The 21,628-nt window shown below is 39.4% G+C and overlaps 2 protein-coding genes across 6 annotated transcripts; both read right to left on the bottom strand.

Annotated features, from left to right (window-relative positions):
- Nucleotides 1-175: 175 nt before the first annotated feature.
- mbd1b (methyl-CpG binding domain protein 1b) lies at nt 176-12,814 on the bottom strand. 5 transcript variants are annotated; one of them, XM_044024618.1, is made up of 17 exons: nt 12,706-12,814; nt 11,930-12,342; nt 11,370-11,510; nt 10,043-10,184; nt 8,899-9,200; nt 8,722-8,804; nt 8,398-8,441; nt 7,692-7,832; nt 7,511-7,594; nt 7,224-7,244; nt 7,041-7,133; nt 5,600-5,761; nt 5,326-5,505; nt 5,151-5,228; nt 4,993-5,076; nt 3,104-3,187; nt 176-1,461 (listed from the first exon to the last, which is right to left on the bottom strand). In XM_044024618.1, exons 2-17 carry the CDS (start codon nt 12,241-12,243, stop codon nt 988-990), a joined length of 2,427 nt encoding a protein of 808 aa, XP_043880553.1. In that variant the 5' UTR covers nt 12,244-12,342; nt 12,706-12,814; the 3' UTR covers nt 176-987. The 5 variants fall into 5 exon arrangements, with proteins under 5 accessions (XP_043880553.1, XP_043880554.1, XP_043880552.1 ...); XM_044024619.1 differs by having other exon boundaries at nt 11,930-12,324; XM_044024617.1 differs by having other exon boundaries at nt 11,930-12,814.
- Nucleotides 12,815-14,557: 1,743 nt separating this feature from the next.
- On the bottom strand, nt 14,558-21,279 carry cxxc1b (CXXC finger protein 1b). Its single transcript, XM_044024886.1, has 14 exons — nt 21,118-21,279; nt 20,157-20,272; nt 19,952-20,052; nt 19,703-19,839; nt 19,424-19,579; nt 18,107-18,250; nt 17,886-17,993; nt 17,598-17,776; nt 16,946-17,153; nt 16,654-16,764; nt 16,515-16,564; nt 16,336-16,432; nt 15,699-15,851; nt 14,558-15,434 (listed from the first exon to the last, which is right to left on the bottom strand). Exons 1-14 carry the CDS (start codon nt 21,118-21,120, stop codon nt 15,288-15,290), a joined length of 1,710 nt encoding a protein of 569 aa, XP_043880821.1. The 5' UTR covers nt 21,121-21,279; the 3' UTR covers nt 14,558-15,287.
- Between the last annotated feature and the right edge of the window lie 349 nt (nt 21,280-21,628).

Genomic DNA, 21,628 nt, shown 5'->3' with positions numbered 1-21,628 from the left:
ATAAATAAATACACACTTCACACATCTTGAAAACATTGAAATAGCATTCAAAATCAAATATGTATATATATATACTGTATATATATATATATATATATATATAGACATACATACATATGTTTGACTTTGTTAGTCAAACATAGAAGAGGGTCACATGTCCCACATTTGACAGGTGTGATGAAAAGGAACCACAAGAACAGTTTATTTGGACATTGCCCTCAAAAAGGCAACCATTGGGAAATAAAGCATTTATTTAAAATGTTAAATCACAAGTAAATAACATACTGTAAAAGAATAATAAACACTTTCCCAAACCCAAATATATAAACCTGATTTATGTTGAGAATGCAAAAAATCCTCAGGGATATTTAATCCAATTAGGGGGAGGAGTCATTACACAGTCAACAATCACCATCCATCATCATGATACTACACAAGAATATGTTTAATAGGCAATGCTATGCAGCAATTAAAACCTAAAAATGATTTCCATGAAGAGCATCTAAAAAAAAAAGTCTGTATTTCTGTTTACAATCAAGTGTGGTCTAAAAACAGCTTTAGAGATTTGAACATGTTTCTCAGCTTTATTGCACTATGAGCGACTTAAAAACATGGTCAGAATGAGATCATCTAAAATACAGTTTTTATGGAGCATAAAAGTCATCTTTGATTGACTTTGTGCTCTATTGTGTGAGTTAAGGAGTGCAATCCCTTTTTTAATCTGAAAACATTTGCATAAACAATAAGTTAGAGGAGTAAACACCATCTTATTAAACAGAAAGTGGTATCACATGGACAGAATTAACATCAAATAATATAAAATTAGAGAAAAAGAATAGAGACATGATACAGAGAGTGTATCATTTCCTACAAAAAGCTACGGGGACCTGGATGATTCCTGCAATCACTAAATCATGATATTACTGTTGAAACAAACTGAACAAATTTCACCTGTGAAACGTCATTCCCAGTTTGTTTGTGCCGACGTTAAAGTCCCTGCAGAACTCTGCACTTAGAACAGATGCTCACATTCTTATTCACCAAGAAATCACATGTGGATGCCCGTTCTAGTATGATTGGGTCTCTATTAGGCAGTGGATCTTTGGGGGACAGGCCGTGGCACACAACATATTTTTCCAGGTCCAACAGCAGAGTGACCACCTCATTCGCTGAGGTTAAGCAAGGAGGGTAGTTGTCATACAACGGGTGGGTTGGGAGCAAGGGCTGCTTTTGGACAGTGACCTGATAGAAGAAGCCCGGGTCAATCAGCACCATGGTGTCAGTCATGCTGGACTGTTTGGAACACTGGATGAGCTGCAGCTGTGGGCCTTCCACCATTATGGCATACCATAGGGTCGGCAGAGCGGAGGAGCGCAAAGAGTGGAGTAGTTTCATCAAGTCGTTTTCATTATCGGCATCATTCCCTGCTGTGGCATCATTCAAACTGAAGATCTGTGTGATCTGCAGAAAAAAACATAAACACAAAAGTGTTAGTATTAATTCAACGCTGCTTACAAGTGATATAAATAATGTGAAGAATAAATCCCAAATAAAGCCTGCTAGACTTGCTTTTGGGAGACCTGAAATGGTATTTTCAACGATTCTTAGATGCATCACCATTCAGATGTGGGCAATTCTGAATCCATTCACAAATGTCCAAACTCCAATTATTTAAATGTTAAATAACGTAAAATAGACGGTACAAAAAAAGGCAGAACTCGGAAGTGCAATGTGCCGTCATCCGGACACTTTATGGGGAGCACATAACACAGAAGCACGGTGCTGAGATACAGCGGCACTATTTCACTGACGCGGCCATCGCCACACTCGACAACCAAACCAAAACAGAGGTCACGGCCTCACGGGTGAAAGAGGGGAGGATAGAAATGACATATGATGCTTGGACATTTGTTGCCACCGTATCGTACGTCACTAATGTCACATGTGCTCCAAACAAGAGCAATAAATGAATGGATGGGAGCCACACAGGAGCTAATGATGCTGAGCTGTTAAACATATTGCACATAAAAGCATGATTAATTTAAAATTTGATATATATATATTCAAATATGTGAATTGTGATTTAAGATGTTACTTCGTTACAATGCTGTTGTAACTTTCCAGTTTACACATGGAAATTAATTTCAATCTTCTTTCTCATTACAAATGCACTGTTGTTAAAAATAGCAGTGGGTGAGTGGTCACACAGTGAGACAAAGACTTTCAAAGATTCAAAATTCAAGATGACCCTGGTATACTGTGGTGTCCTGTAGTATCCCACTTCATCATCGGGTGGTGGTACAAGTCTGAACTCAGGGTATAAGAACGCATTCCTACCAAAGATGATAAACACATGGATCCACATAAGCGGAGAGCTTCCATGGCAACGGAAGGACGGTAGTAGAAGAAGAGCTGTCGAGCGAACCAACCGATACATTCCACCAGACTACGCTGACAACATGAGAGTGAATAGAGATGTGCTGATGGGAGAGTGGCAACAGGTTGTGCTTGGTGACAACAGCCTCATGGATGCACAGCGAGTCGATTCAATGTTGGTGCGGGACAACCTGAACACCTTTCTCCAGATGCTGCACAGTGCGGTCCCGTGGCAGGATGCCGCTGACTTTTTTTTAGATTGCAAATATGTTGTTGCATATACAATTATCTGTGGGAGTACCATCAATGCGGTTCCAAAATACGCATTGATGGTGCAACTTGCACATTGGGTCAGTGTGCACTGTGTGCGGAAGTATACCAGGGCCTTGACACTCGTCAGGAGCAACATGGGGTTAAGTTTCTTGCCTAAGGACACATCTGCAGTAGATTAAAGGAGCCGGGAAGTTGGCAACACTGTTGTTTGGCCCGTTTGCTTTATGATGACTTTTATTCCCCTTCATTTCCCGTGACTTGGTTAATTTTGTCACCGTTTCTGTGGTTGTATATATTGTAATGTGTACAACATTATCTCCATTTATGGTGCAGCAGCTTTACAGCGCCACGTACGATGCCGTGGTTATGGGTAACTTTTTTAAAACGACAAAGAAAGAGATTGTTTCTGTTTTGCTCCTCTTACGTGTGGATTTGGCCTCAGAAGGACACTTACCATCGGTGCCTCCTCTTCCTCTTCAACATGCCTCTCACCATCTCTGCCAAAGTGTGACCTCTCGGCATCCCATCTTTCCTGGTCCTAGTTGACAAGGGTGACATTATGACTTTAACCTTCCACTGAACCTTTTGTCAGTTCTAACTCTAATTTGTGTATATTTCAAATAATAATAACAATAGAAGAAATGTGCTTTGATCCACACCATGAAATCTAATGTATCTATAATTTGTGTTAAAACATCGACATTAAAAACCTTCACTGAATTATCAAATTAACAAATAATAACTTCTAGTTTGCTTTGATAAAATTCATCAGCCTGTTTTTAGGCAAATTTTCCATATGCAAACTTTGAGTACATAAACAGATTAGATAGTTAGGTAGACTTTGGTGCCACCTACTGCTCATCTCAGTGAACCTACCACCACACCAGTATTTGCTTCCGAGCAATTGTTGGAAAAACATAAATGCACATTTTCTTTCACAGAATCGTTGAAAACTCTGTGTTACATTTAAATGAAAACCTCACTTATGACAGCATTGGCAACACATCTCAGATTATTCAACAGAGTTAAAGGCAAAACAAGTGAGCACAGTGTCAAAGGGAAGGACAGATGAGAAGTGATTGGGCTTTATCCATCCATCCACTTTCTACCACTTTATCCTCGCACAGGGGTTCAGTTTAACTTACGGTGAAATTTCAATTTACCATTTCAAACTTTTTCAAAAAACAAACTACAAATGACAAAGAAATTATTCAAAAACAGGTTTTGACATTATTTTGTTTTGATTTTCCATTCTGGGATTTGAACAAAATTGACCGCTTAAGTTGCAAAAAAAACAAAAAACCCACAAGCCTTGAAACAAGCTAAAAAAGATGATATCTTTGGATTCAAACTGTCCCAACTTTAAGAGTTCTTATGTCCCAATTGTGAAAATATACAATACTGTGCAAAAGGTTTTAGGCTATATAAACCACAAAGTTTAATATTTCTCAATCACTTCATTAGAAAACATCCAGAAAATATAGGAAACCTGTATGCAGTTTTAAATTAAAACACACGTATTTATTGTGACTTGTTCTTAACACTGGGCCTCTTAAACCTGAAGTGGAACTGAATTAATGTTACTGGTAAAACTTGTGGTCCTGAGAAATATCTGCTGTGCAATTGATCTTTTAAACCACATTTTTTAGAGACATACACACGCTTTGCTAATATACGGGTCCAACTCGGTCACAGTTTTGACAAACAACTGGTGCCCTCAGACTTTTGCACGATACTGTAAATTGTTCAGAACTTGGGGTCCAACAGTGAGGCCAGGTCATCTGTCGCAGGAGTTCATTTGTCACAGGGTTGCTGTATTTGTCGTCAAGGTATCACAGAATGTTTGTATTTATTGTTTTAGTGAGCTCAGTGTCTCCCTCCTTTGGTCTATTTCAGGAAACACAGACACGAGCATCCCCGGACAGGGGATGAGGTGGGCCTTCAAGTGGGCACAAAATACCAACCCTTATCGTCTAACCTGGTCTGTGGCCTTTTCCTTTTCCAGTATCAAAACTCATCCATGAAATCCTTCTGGTCAGGGGTAAGATAAGGTGGTAGTCCAAGTTCAGCTTATACTGGCCCAATTAATCGGGTCGAAATTTTCTTCTGTTCTTTGTCTTTTTTTTTTTTTAAACATCTTGCCTTTTTAAAAATATTTTTAAAATTATTTTACATCCTGCAAACAGGAAATACTCTTTCCTGTTTGCAGCCATGCAGTGTGCATGTATGGACCGGCGGGGGGAGGGAACAGCCCACTGTAAACTACGAGAGCCTGAGGGAAGCATCGATGGTGGAACTTAAAGAGAAAACCCATACAAAACAGAAGAAACAATATCAACTTACTTGCTGATCGGTTTTATGGTTGCCAATGTGGGGAACTCTGTCAAGATGTCCATTCCTCTGTCCCAATCTGGCATTATTCATTGGCTGAAAGACAAAGTTAACATTGTGTTTGGACTGAAGTTGTTTAGCTTCTATCAGATATCAACTTATTTACAAACCTGCGTAGGTGATTGGTGGTTTCTCGTGACCAGCTCATTGTGTTCACTGTTGCTGGCAGGCTCAGAGCTCCAACTCATCTACAGCCAGAAAGTCAAATGAACCTTTAATCAAACGTCTTGCCGGCAGGATTACAATTTCACTCATTATAAGCTAAGAGGAGCATTGTGTACGCACTGATTGGAAGTTACTGTCATCATCTTCATTGTCAGTGAGGTCCAAGCCAACTTGCGGTGCTTTGTTTTTCTTTAAATTTGATTTGCGACTGTATGTGTAGTGGGGTCTGGGCCTGCCTGGAAGACTTGGACCCTCTGGCTTACAGTCTCCTTGTCCTATCTGGAAGGGCAATAGGTGTCTCTGCCAAACATTGGCATAGAGATAATTAGATCTGACACAATGACATCATTCCTTCAAGGAACAAGTACGTCATATAAAAAGATTATGGTCTTACCATTGCCTGTCTCTGACACTGCCGTAGACGACACTTCTGTCTCTTTTTGTTGCTGCCTCCGAACTTTGGTTTGTCTACACAGAAATCACATGTGCCGCAGTCCTTCCTGCACATACAGGCTTTGCACTCTCCACACGAGCGTCGTTTCCGCTTCTTGTGCCACTGTAAATATGAAGAATCAAATGACTTTGCAACCGAAACAATTGTGTTGTTCATTGTTTTTAAAAAGATTTCCATTAACACAGCATCACTTCAGGAAATGTCTTCATCCACATGAGATGACCAACACAACTCTAAACGCTGTGCCAGGCCTGTATGTGGCACTGTAACGCTGCTACACCAAAAACAGGGATGTTGAGCATGTGCATAAAGCATGGTTGCTGTGTATTTATTTATTTTTAAATAAAGCTTTATTCAAACAAGTATAAATTACAATGTATACAATCACAGAAACAGAAATAACTGACCAAGCCAGGGCAACTAAGGAAATAAAACAATCTCCGAACACAAGAGGGCGACAAAAACGACAACGATAGCAACAGCTAATGCCAGAGCAAGACGTCGCTTTCCCAAAGTAGAACTTTGGTTACAAAAAAATGGCAAGAGACACATTCTGAAATGTTCCCACTCTGGCCTCCCTTTTCAAAAAGTATCTTTTTAGGGTTCCCAAATGCTGGTTCCCACGTGGCAAGAAACGTAAACCTTTTGTGTGTACGGCCCCTAAGTTAGAGAGTAATGCTGAACTTTGGGTCGATATAAAGTCAAAATCCTGCTTAGACAGTAATGTACTTGCTTACAGTAACAGCACGTCCAGCAAATATTATTCCCCAAACAGATTCAATCATTGTTACATTACATGTCTTTTTTTTTTCATTGTGTGTGTGGGTGTGTGTGTATTGGCTGTGTATTGGCATGAGTAATAAGAAAAGAGAAAATCTGATTATAATTAACAGTACATATATATAAAAAAATATACCTCAATGGAAAACAAATGTTTTGATAATAAATGAAATAATTTAACCTAACATTTTAGTGTTACAGGAGCTCATGATGCTGTCCATCACACTCAATCTGATGTATTTTACTTCCATCGGTCAGTCAATACTGATTCCATTAAGCCTGGTTCACACTGGATGCGTCATGTGTTGTGCTCAGATACACTTCAATTCAATTCAGTGTTATTTGTATAGTGCCAAACCACGACATACATTATCTCAAGGCACTGTATATAAGGCAAAAACCTTCATAATATTATAAAGAGGAGAAAAAGCATCTGCCTCGGCCAGTTGAGGTGAAACATGGGGGAACAGAGGAGAGGTGAGGTAGAGACAGAAAGAGACCAGGAGCAGTTCTGAATCAGTGATGACATGTTTATAGAACTACAATGTCATTTATATATGCAGCAGCAGAAGAGATGTCAGTTAAAAAGAAAAATACTCACATCATCGTCATCGTCCGTTGACATATCTTCATCATCTTCTACGTCAATATTGACAGAGAAATTCTCCGTGTCACTGCTTTTGAAACTTGGGTGCTGTGGCAATAACAACATGAGGGAGGCAGACAATAAGCTATAACACCAACTACTGTGAATTAATAATAATCATATTCCAAAAAATGTTACCTGTGCGTCTGCAAATTCACTCTGTAAAATAAAATAGTTGCCATTAGAACTTTATTTGACTTAATATTAATATTATATTTTTAAAGCTGTTTACAGTATATATTAAACGTGTACAACAAGTCTGATCTGATCCAAAAAACTTGGGTATGTACAGATTATTCTTGACCCAGAATTGGTGTATTTGAAAGACTTGTGCTGCTGTGACACTAACTAAACACACAGAACTCTACAACTATGACCATCCAACAGTAAATACATGAATTAGTTTGCATTGCCAATAAATCTACCTGAAGACTTAAACTCGTGTCATCAAAGTTGTCGGGGATGTCATGATCGGATGTCTGCTGCTGGTAGCCCCCGCTGCCAGGTCCCTGATGCGACATAGAGATACAAAAAGTAGGGTAGTGAAGGCAAGGTTAATATTAGGCAGCAACATACACAACTGCTGTTGTGTCTAATGTTGCTTACCTTGCGAATAGGACATATGCACTTGCGTTTTCGGCATATACGTTTGCGGGACTCGGGGCTCTGCAATCCATGTTTGCAATTCGCACACTGCCCACAATTGACAGTGTTGTGACATCCTACACACTGTCCACAAGGAATCCACTACAGTTAATAGGAGCGGAAAAAAAAGAAGTGGTTTCGTTTATACATTAGTGTTATAATGCAAATAAAGAGCATGAAACTTCAAATAACACCATTCATTAATAGATTTAGGGAAAAGTTGCTTCATGGAAGGAATGTCAGCATGAAATGATGATGAGGTGGGCCTTCATTATTGCACTTTGTCAGAATGGACTTTAAGATGTCCGTCAGACATTCGATTTGAGTAAGGTCTGGTTTGTCTTTTTTTATACAATTAGCATTGCTTTTCGTGAGACCATACATTTAATATCAATCTAGCAATGCTGCTATGTCTGGCTTTAATACTGGGAGAAATTACAGGAAAATTGTCCTCTCAGAACGAGAGGGCTTCAAAGTTTTCTTTGTGCTGTGCACATTTTCTTCCTGTCTGATGGGGAAGTTAATTTTCCCAAATAAATACAACATCCTCTTCTGAAAAAATATTTAAATATGGTCGAAAGTCATGACTATGACTATTACTTGGATCATTAAAGTGGACAAAATGTAGCTGCTAATGCACACATCACGCTCACAAACAATGAATTACCTTTCTGAAACGAATCATCGGATGCTCCTTTGTCTTTGAAGATGCTTTAATCAAAGAGACAAATGGGAGTAGGATGAGTACAGCTGTACGGAGGAGGAGGCATGTTCTAATATCTGATTGTTCCACATCAGTTTGGACAGAGTATTACTCGGACTATTAGGACTGCAGCATTTTCAATGAATCTGTCCCGCTTTAATGATTAATTTTTTATATGGAGAAAACAATCACAATAGTGACATTTAAGTAAAATCATTAAATATTGTAAATCAACATACAATAATTGTCGCAGCCCTAATTTACCCAATAGTACACTTGTGTACATACCCCAACAGGAGGGACAGCAAGGCCTCTTCCTCTGTTTGTCATACCATGTGCCAGTGAAGGAAATACCACACCTGGCACAGACCCTGCAGTGAAACATTTAGAACATGATGAGAGTCATAATGTACTTCAAACGATAATAATAATCATTAGGAATATCAGCAGAAGTCACAGACTCACAGAGTGCTCTCCTCTGACCCGAATTCTCCTTTAATGGACGGGAGCCGCAGTGGTTTGGATGATGAGGGGAAAGGAAGTCTAATTTTATCTTTTGAATCAGGAGTATCATCACTGCGCAAGAATTGTTTTGGTGTGCCCAGTGTATTGTTCAAGGAGAGGCCTGACTGAGAGGAAAACAAAGTTTTGGGCCCTGGGCTGGGTGTGGGTGTGGGTGTGGGTTTGTAGTAAGAGTCAGGTGTGTCTGCCCCCTCTCCTCTCTCCATGAAGCTGGACTCTGAGGAAGAACGCTCCCGCATCTTTTTCTAATGGATGACAAAGAGAGAGAAAATAACTTTAACATGGTCAGAGCAGACCACTAATGGTCACCTGTCCAAGAACAAAGTTTGGTTTGAAAGCTTTGATCAACACACATCCTCCTGAGACGCAGAAAAATAAACATGTTGCAATGTTCCATTAAATAACTGTCTTGGGTGAAAATAACATGCTGAACTTTTCTAAATTTCATGTCACACTTCTTCAGTCATATTATGAATAACACTGAAAGACGCACTTTTTCTTCCTAGTTACACAGAAATGTCACATTTGCTGCATCTCATCTTCTGAGAACTCTGGATCTTCTTAGTAAGATTCTAGACAGTTCTCCGTTTCGTTTAAGTCCACCACAGAGGACATTGGAAAAATGTGTTGTCTTCAGGAACTTAAAAATGACTGTATATTACCAAAACTATTGATTAAAAAGCAAAAGTTTATCTTTATAAAGCCAATATCTGGATACATTTAATTATTGACTTTTCTTATGCCCATAAAACATGCTGGTCAGCATGGAAATTTTGGAAAGAGAGATCTTGTGTTTCACTGGATACATCCAGAATGTCCTCTCCAGAGCAAAACTGGTTTTATTCTTGTAGACTGTTTTGTTTGTGAAATAAAGATGTGAACCCTTGCACGTTTCACGGGACAAAAACGCATTGCTGGGTCTCAGGAGGATCATGTGAATGATCTGAAAGTACGTAATTAACAGCTACCTAATTATGAGTTTGGTTATTGTGATAAACATTGGTGGTCAACTTGAACTTGATAACCATGATTAAACATAGATTAAGAAAATCAGGGCCTGATCTTCCATAGATAGGGAGGCAAATACCTTGACTCTGTTTCGAACCCTTGCCGGTGGTACCGCACCATCATAGAACTTCCCTGTCCTGTAATCAAAGGTTGATATGTCGACGTATCCATCCAGCACTGATACCAGTTCTACGCGGCTTCTCACTCGTCCACCTCTTGGGCTGTGAAGGAGAAAAGCAGTTACAACAGCACAACACAGCCAACTACAACAACATGCCTCTCTCCTTCTGTTGTACCCTGTTGGCACACATACGTTTTTTACTGCCTTTGTCCTCCCGCTAATAACGGTGTGTGTGATTTTTTTTAAACACTTCACATCATTTACTTACACAGTTGTGTTTAACGTGACAATAATCGTTCTGAGAGGAGAGTTGCTATTGCTTTTAAGCTAACTGCTAGGCTAGGAAAGGCACCGTGTGTGAATATATGCGTAACACAGTGAGTTCACCAGTCAACGAGTGTATGTCCAGCAGATTGAGAGCCACAGTAGTTCACACAGTGGATCAGTGATAGAGCGAGTCGTCTTTCTACTAGAAGGTTGTGGGTTTGATTTCCAGCTCTGCTAGTCTACATGCTGATGTGACTGTTTGAGGTGCTTTTGGTCATGACATTCTTGAATAAGAAAATGCTGTAAGCTGTAGCGTGTAACTTTTTCATATGAATAAAAGTCAGCTGGGGAAAATCACTGTCCCGTCTGCCTAGCTTCAAATGCCAAGTGCCCACAAAAATGTTCAGACATCCTCCGCCTTGGTGTCACAAAGCTGCAGGAGGCGTGCCTCGGTCATCCACCACAGAAGTTGCACCCAGCTCAGCTCATAAAGGTAGAGACACATAGTTTGTGGTCACAGCTATGCCATGGCTCCCAGTGGGGATGCCAAGAATTTTATCCAAATAACAAAAGGCTCACCAAATAAAATCTACACCCACTCTACGATATCCAAAGAATGTCCATTACAAGTTTGTAAACTGGTCACGCTCCTGCAATAAAGTCCATGGAAAAAATCAGCTATCAGTCACTTATCAAGGTTGAGACACTTGACCCCAAGTTCCTCCTGACAGCTGTGATGGCACTGCATGAATGGGTATGAAAGACTAGTGATGTGCTGATGAAAGTCTGAGTGAATGGGCGTGAATGACTGTAGTGTAAAGCAGCTTTGAGTGGTCATCAAGACTAGAAAAGCACCATATGAATACAAACCATTTACCATTTTCATTTATTTATGATCCCATACAAACCTGGTATCATCATTGATCTGAGTGATCTGATCACAAGTGGACAGCTCTAAGCCCATGTTGCCAAAAATGGAAGATGTCATCAACTTATGATAGGACGGGACAGTATTCACCTTAGATAATATACATCCTTCTGACCAACACTGCTCCCTGATCGCCGAATAACTTCTTTACGTTTCCAACCTTCTCCAAGTGCAGGCCATTCCTCCCATCCCTCATCAGGATGCGAGTGCTTTCGCCGAGGAGCATGAATCCTGAAAGAGATGTAAAAATCTTTGTATCACACAGGGAAAATAGATTGCACAGGAAGCCATCCAAATTTTTTTTGATATAAGCTATGTGGTCATGTCTTTGCTTTTACCTTTCAGAGTTCCAAAACATAAAGCTATCTCATGTGGGTTGTTGATAAACAATCTATTTCCACATGCTTTACTTGAATATGAATTGCATCATTTTGCTAACATACTTTAGATTTTAAATTGAATTGCAGGCTCTACATTGGTTAAGCGATGTGAATTGGAGATATTCTAATTGGCACAGCAGCATAAAGTCACAAAATAAAATAATGAAAGAAACAAATAGGATAAATACTACAACAAAGCTACAAGGCTGCGAAAATGACCACAGAATGAAGGATTACATTATTTTAGACTAGATTTACTTGTCAACCTACGGGTAAATCTTTTTGAAGGCCTTCTCGCTGCCTGCCACACTCTCACTCCTCTCACTCTCTCCTGCCAGGCTTTCTTCTTCTGCATCATCACCATCGTCGAAATCCTCAAGGGGCTCAAACCAGTCAGCAGGAGGCTCACCAGCCGTGGCCTTCGCATCTCCTTGAGACTCTTCTACGTCCGGTATAAGAAGGCTGTGTGACAGTACTGGAGCCATCTCTGAGCCGTGTGCTGCCTTGTTGATCATCATTTCCTCCTCATCCTCCTGCACAGGCGCTGAGCCTGGGATCAGCTTCACTGATGACTCCTCGGTCATTGATGCATCAGTTCGGGCGACAATCGGCCCACAGTGACTTCTTGAAGTCGAATACGATAAACTCTACAGTCGATCTTGTATCTGTATTAAAATAATTCGCTATGAACCCAGAAATGAGCAAGTGTGTTAATAAACAGAGGTGTCGCACGCCATACGTTTCCATAAATAGTCTTGCTACGGTAGCTTGAACGGACTCATTCGCTTTCTTTAAGTGGCAGTGATTTAAACAAATGTGTGGTATTCATATAAACTAGCACGAGACACTAGTCTAGTGTGGTTAGCGTTAGCTCGTTTCCATGATTGTGTAGCTAACGAAATATCAACAGAATAAGTGGCTAGCAGCAGATACTAGCGTCACTGACCCAGGCTAACGTGAATGCACTTATGGTTATTTCCCAACTAAATATGAAAAATACGTATTTCGAATTTTACTTCAAGCAGTGAGATATGAGAAACACCTACGTTAGACGGCTGGAGACATAAGTGATAACGGGAGTAGTATAGCTAGCCAACGTTAGCCGTTAATGGCGCCCGTGTGTGTGTGTGTGTGTGTGCTGAAGACTCCAAGTTGGGGGCGCTTCTTCTTCATCATCATCATCTTCTTCTTCTTCTTCTTCTTGGTGCATTATCGCCATCTACTGGACTGGAATGTGGATCTGCAGGGGAGATGGATGACCCTTGTTTCGCTGAAGTAATTGATTACAACGTTGTGAAGTTTCTCTGAATGGCATCTATTTGTTAATGCTGCTATGAGTTTAGTTCTTTATTGTATGTCTTTCTTGCAGTCTATCAGTACATGTTTGACAGTTTCTGGTTGAAGACACATTCTATTACATGGGGAGTAAAAGATGGGGAGGAAGCTCCTGTTCACTCCTGGTTCTATCAAGGTTTTAAGATTACTCTCCAGGACTGCTCTTATAAGTGGCTGATAAATCCATCATCTCCGCCTACACATTGTTGTATATAATTGACCTTTTTATATTTGGTTTTAGTAAATGGTAAATATGTTGACCCCAGGTCAGCATTCTGTTAATATTAACTCCAATTTAACTACTTTCATCCAGTATTTGTTCATATAATTTTTATTGCAGTTTGTATCTTCTTTTTTAAATACTCCTCTGATGCCAAGTGCCCCATACGTATATAACAACCTTCCTATGTCGTGCTCAATCTGGGTTAGGGTTAAATAGCAGGGGGCTGCACACTGTACCCAGGGGGGTTCCTTTCTGCATTCTGTGGAGTATTCTGTACCCACTTAAACCGCTACTTCTATTACTACCTCTTTATATTCCACATAATTTTGAAACGCTTGCTTCACATTATGAGATAAAGACTCAACTAAAGGTAGCTAACAGGTATCCAACACTGACAGAAACAATGTAGGAACAAAGATTGAATTGAATTGATTGAAATGGACACTCCCTTATGATTTAATTGCAATTATCAATTATCTAAATGCTCCTGGTTATAACACAATTTATTTGAACTAATAAAGAAGAATTTGTATTTGGAATTCAAAATACATCGTTTGGAAATATTAAAAATATTTTCTGATTTGAACATTGGTTTTGTGAAGACTTGCTACTGTAAAAAAAATCTTCAACGATTCAAGAATAGTTCAGTATAATTACTTCTCAATCACTTTATTGCATGTGTTAAACTCAAGGCTCGTGGACCAAATCACTGCCATGAGATTATACATGTGGTCTTTCCAACCCCTCCACTGACATATTTATCAAGTTGCATAAAACAAACGTAGTCCAATGTTGACATTTAGCCCTTCTGAGACTATTCCATGTGTAAATCAATTCATCTTATTTGATGGAAAAAAGTACCCCCTTCACTAGTGTATCTTCACAGACATACTGTATCTTTAATTTCAAATTTGGTCTCTGCTTTAATTTACTATACAAGCTTTTTACACGTTTTAAATTTCGGCCCCTTCTACATACATACATGTCATTTAGCAGACGCTTTTATCCAAAGCAACTTACAATGGAATCAAGTACAATTAGCCAGGGGTGGAATCGAACTTGCGACCATGATGTCTTTGGTACACAAGGCAGGGTCTTAACCACTGAGCCACTCCACCTCCACTTCTGTAATTAAGTTTGATTCCCCTGCTTCATTCAAACACATTTTTCAAGAAAAGAAAATAGAGCTTCTATAGATAACAGTAGTGTGATTTACCCTTACACTTGAACAATAGCATGGCCCTGGCTCTCTTAAACCTTGACTGGAACCATGATTAAGGATATTGGTAAAACCTGCATTTGTCCTACTATTTCATGTCAAACTTCTGCTTTGAAAAAGGTCTATGACACCAGGTTTATTTCAAAACATACACATGTGAGTTTAACTCACAAATTGACAGTTTGCTGATGTACAAGACCAACTTTCATTCCAATCCAACTGTCAATGATCATGGAAGTAGACGGACATGATGGTGCCCTGAGACTTTTGCACAGTACCATATATTGTCATACACACACAGTATTCAGTCCATGCAAGTCTCTCTTGTTTAACAGGATATACCTCAGATTCATATCCCAATGAAAATATTGTGAATAAAATGTGACTTCTCACATTCAATATTCAACATTCACAATTCAACAATCTCAGCTTGTGTTGGCCCACAGATAATACACATTTTTGAGATTAGCAAGGGGTGCAAATGATGATCAGTCGTCATTTAATTAATGTTAAGCAAAACATGATGATTAATGGTGTCAAATGTCTACAGAAGATATTCAGTGTAATGTCATTGAGGAAAAAAAGAAATACTCAAATCAGTTAACTGATTATCAGAACATTTGATGATTAATTGTTGCAGCCCTTAAATGAGTAAATAACAAGTACATTAATAACACAAAACATACATACAACTGAAGTCTAAGGTGTTTATGCAGAGTATTCATGACACAGTTTTTAAATCAGTAGTAGTTTATCAGTCAATAAAATAGAACCATTTACCAATTTAACATAGCAAGATTTTAAAATAGTAATCTAATTATATTATGTACAGTGCTCCACAGATCTTGTAGCTACCTATCCTTGTTGCAACGGAGATCCGTGGTCACGGGGTCGTGCTGAATAGTCTGATGCAACATTAGAGCGAGCAGACCGGCTCTGTTGGTCATAGCAGTCCTGACATTTCGCTCCTGTTCAAAGAGCTCATCTAACTTGTACCACTGTGGGAAACAGAAACACCAGTTAATGCTGAGGACGGGGGCACCAACAACTCACGGCTTTACTATACATGTACTGTATATGAATACTTCATTTGGAGCTCAACAAGGCAACACCTGAGCATACAAGCAGACAGAAAAGCAGGAAAACATTTCATTCATTGTGGGTGGAGGGGCTAAGAGGCATTTAAAACTGAAAATCTACATCATTTCAAATAAATAATGTAAACTTGTAAACCTAATGAACAGTCGTGAAGCAAAACTTACCACTCTGACTCGCTCCAGATCGACCTCTGCTCTTCTAAGCTTTTCCCAGTTGTAATGTCTGTTGCATTTCCGTTTGGCGACCCTGCAGTATTCTCCCGTAAGTTCAAACACATTCTTCACCAGAGGACATCCACACACCTCATCTACCGGGACCTGGAGGAAAAACACGACTTTATAATGGCTTTTCAAACCTTCATCTTTCAAAGAAACATTTTGGAAAAACACTACCAAAAATGTGTTTCTGATCAACTGGATTGATGAGATGAAGTAACTGTGTCTCTGTGCACATAATCATGATAATGTTTAGTGTCCTTTTACAGGTGATTCACACAAGTCAGTCGGTGGATCAGTGGCTAGCAATGTTGCCTTACAGTAAAAGGCAACAGAACGGGTTAGCGACCCGTTCTGACCGAGGGTCTTTTTATGTGGAGTTTGCATGTTCTCCAGGCTTCAGGCAGTGCATGTGTGCGTTTTGAGAGGAAAGAGGCTAGAAAATATGTCTATATGTGTCACAGTATGTCTTTCCAACCACACACCAACTTCTCACACCTACATTACTATCACAATGTAACAATAGTACTGCAATAAATACAGTAGAGTATAACATGGGAGCTTGAACCCACTGAGCTTCACTGACCTTGGGATCTCTGGAATGTTCTGGACACAAAACCTGGAGCCTCTTACAATATGTTTTGCTCTGGGGATTGTACACATCACAGAAGAGTCTGGTGGCCCTGTGAGGAAACAATAATAATAGATATGTTTATAAAGCAGGTGACCTGGAGGAAACTGCTCCATATCATTTTTCTTTCTTACCCTTCTATTCTTGTAGGGTACATGGAACCAAAGGAGGTCTGACTTTCATACTGTCAAGATGAATATAGATAACATCGTTACTAGTATTGCATATTGTTTCCATTGTTTACAAGATTCTTTAAAAACAATAAAAAATCACCTTTGCGTAACATCTCTCCATATGTTTCAGAGCCACTTTAGGATTAACGGGATGACTACACGACACACAGAATATCTGAAGATCTGTGTCCTCGCTATCCCCTTCGTTCACCTACAAATAGAAGAGATAGCCAATATCATTAAGTCAGTCAATGTGAATCTAACCACATTAAAAGTTCACACAAATATAAAAGGATTGTCAGAAACATTTACCTATTATTGAAAGTAAAACTACGCCCTGCAGAAAATAAAGCACAGGAGTGTAACATGCATACAGGCTATTGCCAATTCACCTCCTCATCCTGCTGAACCACTTGCTGTTTGGCCTTGGCGATGATGCCCTCCAGTTCGTGGAAGCGGCGCTCCATTTCGGTTAGGCGCAGCCGGGCGTTTTGCTGCTCACGGCGGATACGCTCCAGCTGCTTCTTACCATGCTCCTCAGCAATGCAGGGACTCTGCTGCCACTGCTGGATACGCTGGGGTAGGATCTCATAGATCCGGCTGTAGATTTATAAAAAAGTATTTAAATTAAAAGCAGTCTTTTGTGCTATACAATTCACCAAACTGCTAATACAATTAATATTTTGATTATTTTCTTTTAAAAGTTACAATGACAATGTTTTGTTTGTTGATACAACAATAAAGTTTATATGTGTCCAGCCATGGAGAAACCAGGAACAAGCACTCCTACATTCTGCCACAATTTAGCTCTTCTGCAATGCGTTTTTCCTGGTCTGTTATCATTCAATGATGAAAACAAAACACACGCAGCTTCTCGAAGCAGCAGTTACAGTAATGAGCCTCAACAGCAGTGGCTGCAGATGAAGTAGCCATCTATTTCCAAACAGACAATTTTTCTTTGTTTACCAAACTTGTGCTGGGCCCACTTGCTGGTTTTCTTGTGGCTGGTCACAAATGTTAAGGGAAGTGACAGTGAGTTCTTACTTGGCAGCTAATTTCATGCCACAGTCTTCAGAGCAGTATTTGGAGCTGGGTCTTGCTGCCTCCACACAGCTGGGTCCCAGACACTGACGCTGCCCTGCACTATCTCGCAGATCCCCCCTCTCACTGTGTCTGGTTCTGTCTTTGTGCTTCTGCTTCTGTTTGTGGCGGCGGGACTCCTTCTGGATAAATGAGAAAAGCACAGGCAGCAGACCAGATGTTACCAGACACATTACTAATATTCACATGGTTGAATATCTTGCAGTACTTCAAATAGTAAACAAGTCTTACTTTCTTGTCAAACTTCTTTTCTCGTCTCTTGACGTGCTTCACCTTTACTGCTTTCTTACGTATGACAGGGCTAAACTGCAGCTCATCATCGTCATCACTGGCCCACGCCTGAAACGAACGCAAAGAGTCACTCAACTCTGAGTCTCTGATCCATGTTTTAGTTGCATCTGAAATGAGCAGGTTTACAGTACAATGCAACAAAATCATGTTAGTTGTTCTACCACATTGTCGAGTCCTGCTGATTTGTACTGCTTGTACAGCTCGGCCTCACTGTCATAGTCATCAGAGTAGCGTCTCCGTCTGTGGTAGGAATTGTCTCTCCTTTCACGCAAAGACATTTCCTCCTCCTTTACGCGCAGCATTTTCTATCAAAACAACAACAACAAAACAAAAGTTTGTTAATTTTCTGACTTGACCCGAGGGGAAGGAATAAATACAAGCTTCATGTCATTCGGAAATGTATGTAAGAAAACTATTGAGGAAAATGCTTGCGAGTACAAGTGATGATGTGGAGCATTAGCAAGAAGAACTATGAAGAATGCAAAAAAGACAACATTTTGCAGGATTTAGGGGCCAGAAATCCCAAACAGAGAAATTTGGTCCAGTCCAGGATTCATTAACTATCAGAAAAAGGTTTTTCAAAATTCTTCTTTGTTATGAAAAAGAAAGTCATTGTGCCCGGTTTATCAATGATTGTCCTCTAGAGCGATTCTTCAAATTCCTGGGTGTGTGAATGGAAGAAAATTCCATAATGAAAACCTACGTGAAGGGCAGGTCAATATGACGATATTTGATCTATATTGCGACACAAGACAAGATATCGGCTTAGATTTTGTCATTTTTTGTCGTCGTCATATTGTGATAAGGTATCTGTGATGACTATTCCTGGTTTGAAAGGCTGTGGCATTGATAATCACCATATTTATTATATTGAATAAATTAGTGAAATACACTAAATATTATAAATTAAATATTAAACAGAATAAATATAAATGAGTGAAATACACTAAATATTATAAATTAAATATTAAACACAATAGATATAAAGCAGAATTTGACCTCATTTATAGGCAATTACAGTGTTTCTAACATGGTGGTGAGACAGCAGCAGAAGGAGTGGGAGATGGAACAGAAGAGTCGATATTATTACTCTCCTTCTGTTAGAAATAAGTGGTTTTCAATTAAGTTAAAGAGAAAGTACAGGGTTGTCCTAACTAGACTGAGATATGGGCATTGTGGATTAACAGCTATTTGAAAATAATAGTAAACAACCAGATGGTCTGTGCCAGTGTGGATATTCAGAGACAATTAAACATCTTTTATTTCATGTGATCAATTAAAAAAAGAATAACAACAGCTGGCAGACCTGGGGCGTTCATGTTTTCCCTGAAAAAGATAAATATTATTTTTACTATGCCTGTGGAGGGCAGCATTGGTGTACAGCCTGTCAGAAATGATTAGATGAAGGAGAAGAATGTTTGTGTCTCAATTGAAGAAATTAGCTCCTGATACTATAATGCAGAGCTAGAGTCACTTACCCTCGCTCGAACCTCACACTGCCTGAACCTGCACTTCTGTCTGATTTTGTTTGGACCTCCAAACTTCTTCATGTCCTTACAGAAGTCGCACTGGGCACAGTCCTCAGTCCGTCTGCAGGGCTCGCATTCACCACACATTCGAACTGAACGCTTCACCTGAAGCAGGGAAATACAATGAGACTGATTAATATGTTGTTCATATCAGGTCACCAAATGATGACATGAGGAGCAACAAAAAAAAAAAAACCTTTGAACATTTGGTCCAGAAAAACAACTTACTTTTGATCCTCGTCTCCTCTCACTCTTATAGTCTGGGGTACTTGGTGTGCTGTAATTTCTTTCACCTCTGTCAGATTCAGATTCCTTATCTCTGCTTTTCTTCAATCTGTACTTAATTTCCAGTGAGGGGTTTCCACCTGGCAATAGACACAATATGTTTATTCATCATTATAATAATTATTATTATCATTATTATTATTATTATTTATTTCATGGTAAGAAAGGAAAACTTAAATGAAAGTTACTCACCTCTGCACTTCATGCAGTACCATTCCCGGATTGCTTTGGCGGACTTCTCAGTGATGTTAATGCAGTGGCCATGGAACCATTCATTGCAGTTATCACAGCCACTGTCAGTGGAAGGAGCCAAAACAGAAAACAAGGAATGTGCATTTTAGCATTTAAAAGCAGTCATGAATTGCCTGAAACAACAGCAGTGATTTTGTGAACATACATCATGAAGCAGTTGATGTCTGGTTTGCGGCATATACAGTAAACAGGTGAATTCTCCCCCTCAACACTGCTGCTTCCAGGTCGTGGTACAGGCTCCATGTCAGACATGTCACTGTCCTGAAAAGCAGAACACATGTCACAAACCACAATACTGGACTGATAAGAGATTTACTTTGCAGAGGAAACAGAAGTCTGATCAGAGTGTTCTGTTCCAAACCACACATTTGAACATGAACGCATTTGTACATGAACTAGCACCACTTTTCTAACCTTAACAGCACCAGGTCCAGAAAATTCACACCAACTACATTGTGTACACTAATTAACAACATGACAACTCACAGCCAGTCGCATCAGTCAATGTCAATTGGTTACAATAACAGAGGAAGAATGTACATATACATATATATACATATATATATATATATATATACACACATATATATACATATTGATAAGAGGACTTTATTATAGTCCCTTTCAATGAGATTAAAAATATTTGACAATATTATCACTTTTCAGTTCATTGTTGACTACACAGACAACATTGTGATGATACAGTCCTTTGAATGAGGAAATTATCTCCTAGACCTCTCTGCATTTTACATGAATATTCTTAGAATAAAAACAGCTTGGTGTAATATTCTAAAACCTCCTGCTTTATTTACATGCACACTCAAGTCGTTAGCTTAGCAAAAGCAGTCTGTTAGCATCAGCCACTTTATTACTTTACAAATAACTTTCCTCAGTGTCGTAGGTTACTGTGCAAATTAAACACAAACGTGTCATATCAATCGTTTATTAACAATTCTGCTTTTGCAGGACTTAAACGATGTAATTAACATTAGATTAGACTACGTGCTGCTGTCGGATATTAATTCGGGGGCCCATGGAACCGACAAGTTTGTCCAAATTGACTTAGCTTCGTTTATAATTAGGTTTATTTGAAACCGAACACTTACCATTGTATGATATCACACAGTCCTTTGTCTGTGTACAAATACAGTGAAAAAACTGTGAGCAAATGCAGGCAACAAACGAGACTAAAAACAGAGAAAGCTCCACCGATAGCGTTAAGCTAACACTAACACCGGATGTAGCGTCGTTCGCTCGCAATCGGATGACGTCAGTCACTTCTTCTTCTTCTACTTCTTCTTCTGAAACCGTCTATCTTTACACTGTCGCCACCTGTTGGACTTGGTTGAAATTGCGTTACAGGGGAGAAATTCACAGGAAGCAACATATTTTTCATTTCACTGACGTCGAGCAGGGAACTGACACGTGTGTAGAAATATTAATGACGACAACAACAACAACAACAACAACAATAATAATAATGGTTAGAAACATATTTGTTGTTTTCTCACCATTTATTGAGAGGATGTGTTTTTCTGCTCTCCTGATGATAAACTTCAGGATGAATGGAGCGTTGTTTTGTTGCTCAATCAGGAGGAGGAGCACACAGGTTTTTCA

The sequence above is a fragment of the Solea senegalensis genome, linkage group LG4 (assembly GCF_019176455.1).
Source record: "Solea senegalensis isolate Sse05_10M linkage group LG4, IFAPA_SoseM_1, whole genome shotgun sequence".
In the NCBI taxonomy this organism is placed as follows: domain Eukaryota; kingdom Metazoa; phylum Chordata; class Actinopteri; order Pleuronectiformes; family Soleidae; genus Solea; species Solea senegalensis.
Note: the sequence above shows the minus strand (reverse complement) of the source record. Positions and strands in the feature narration are given on the sequence as shown.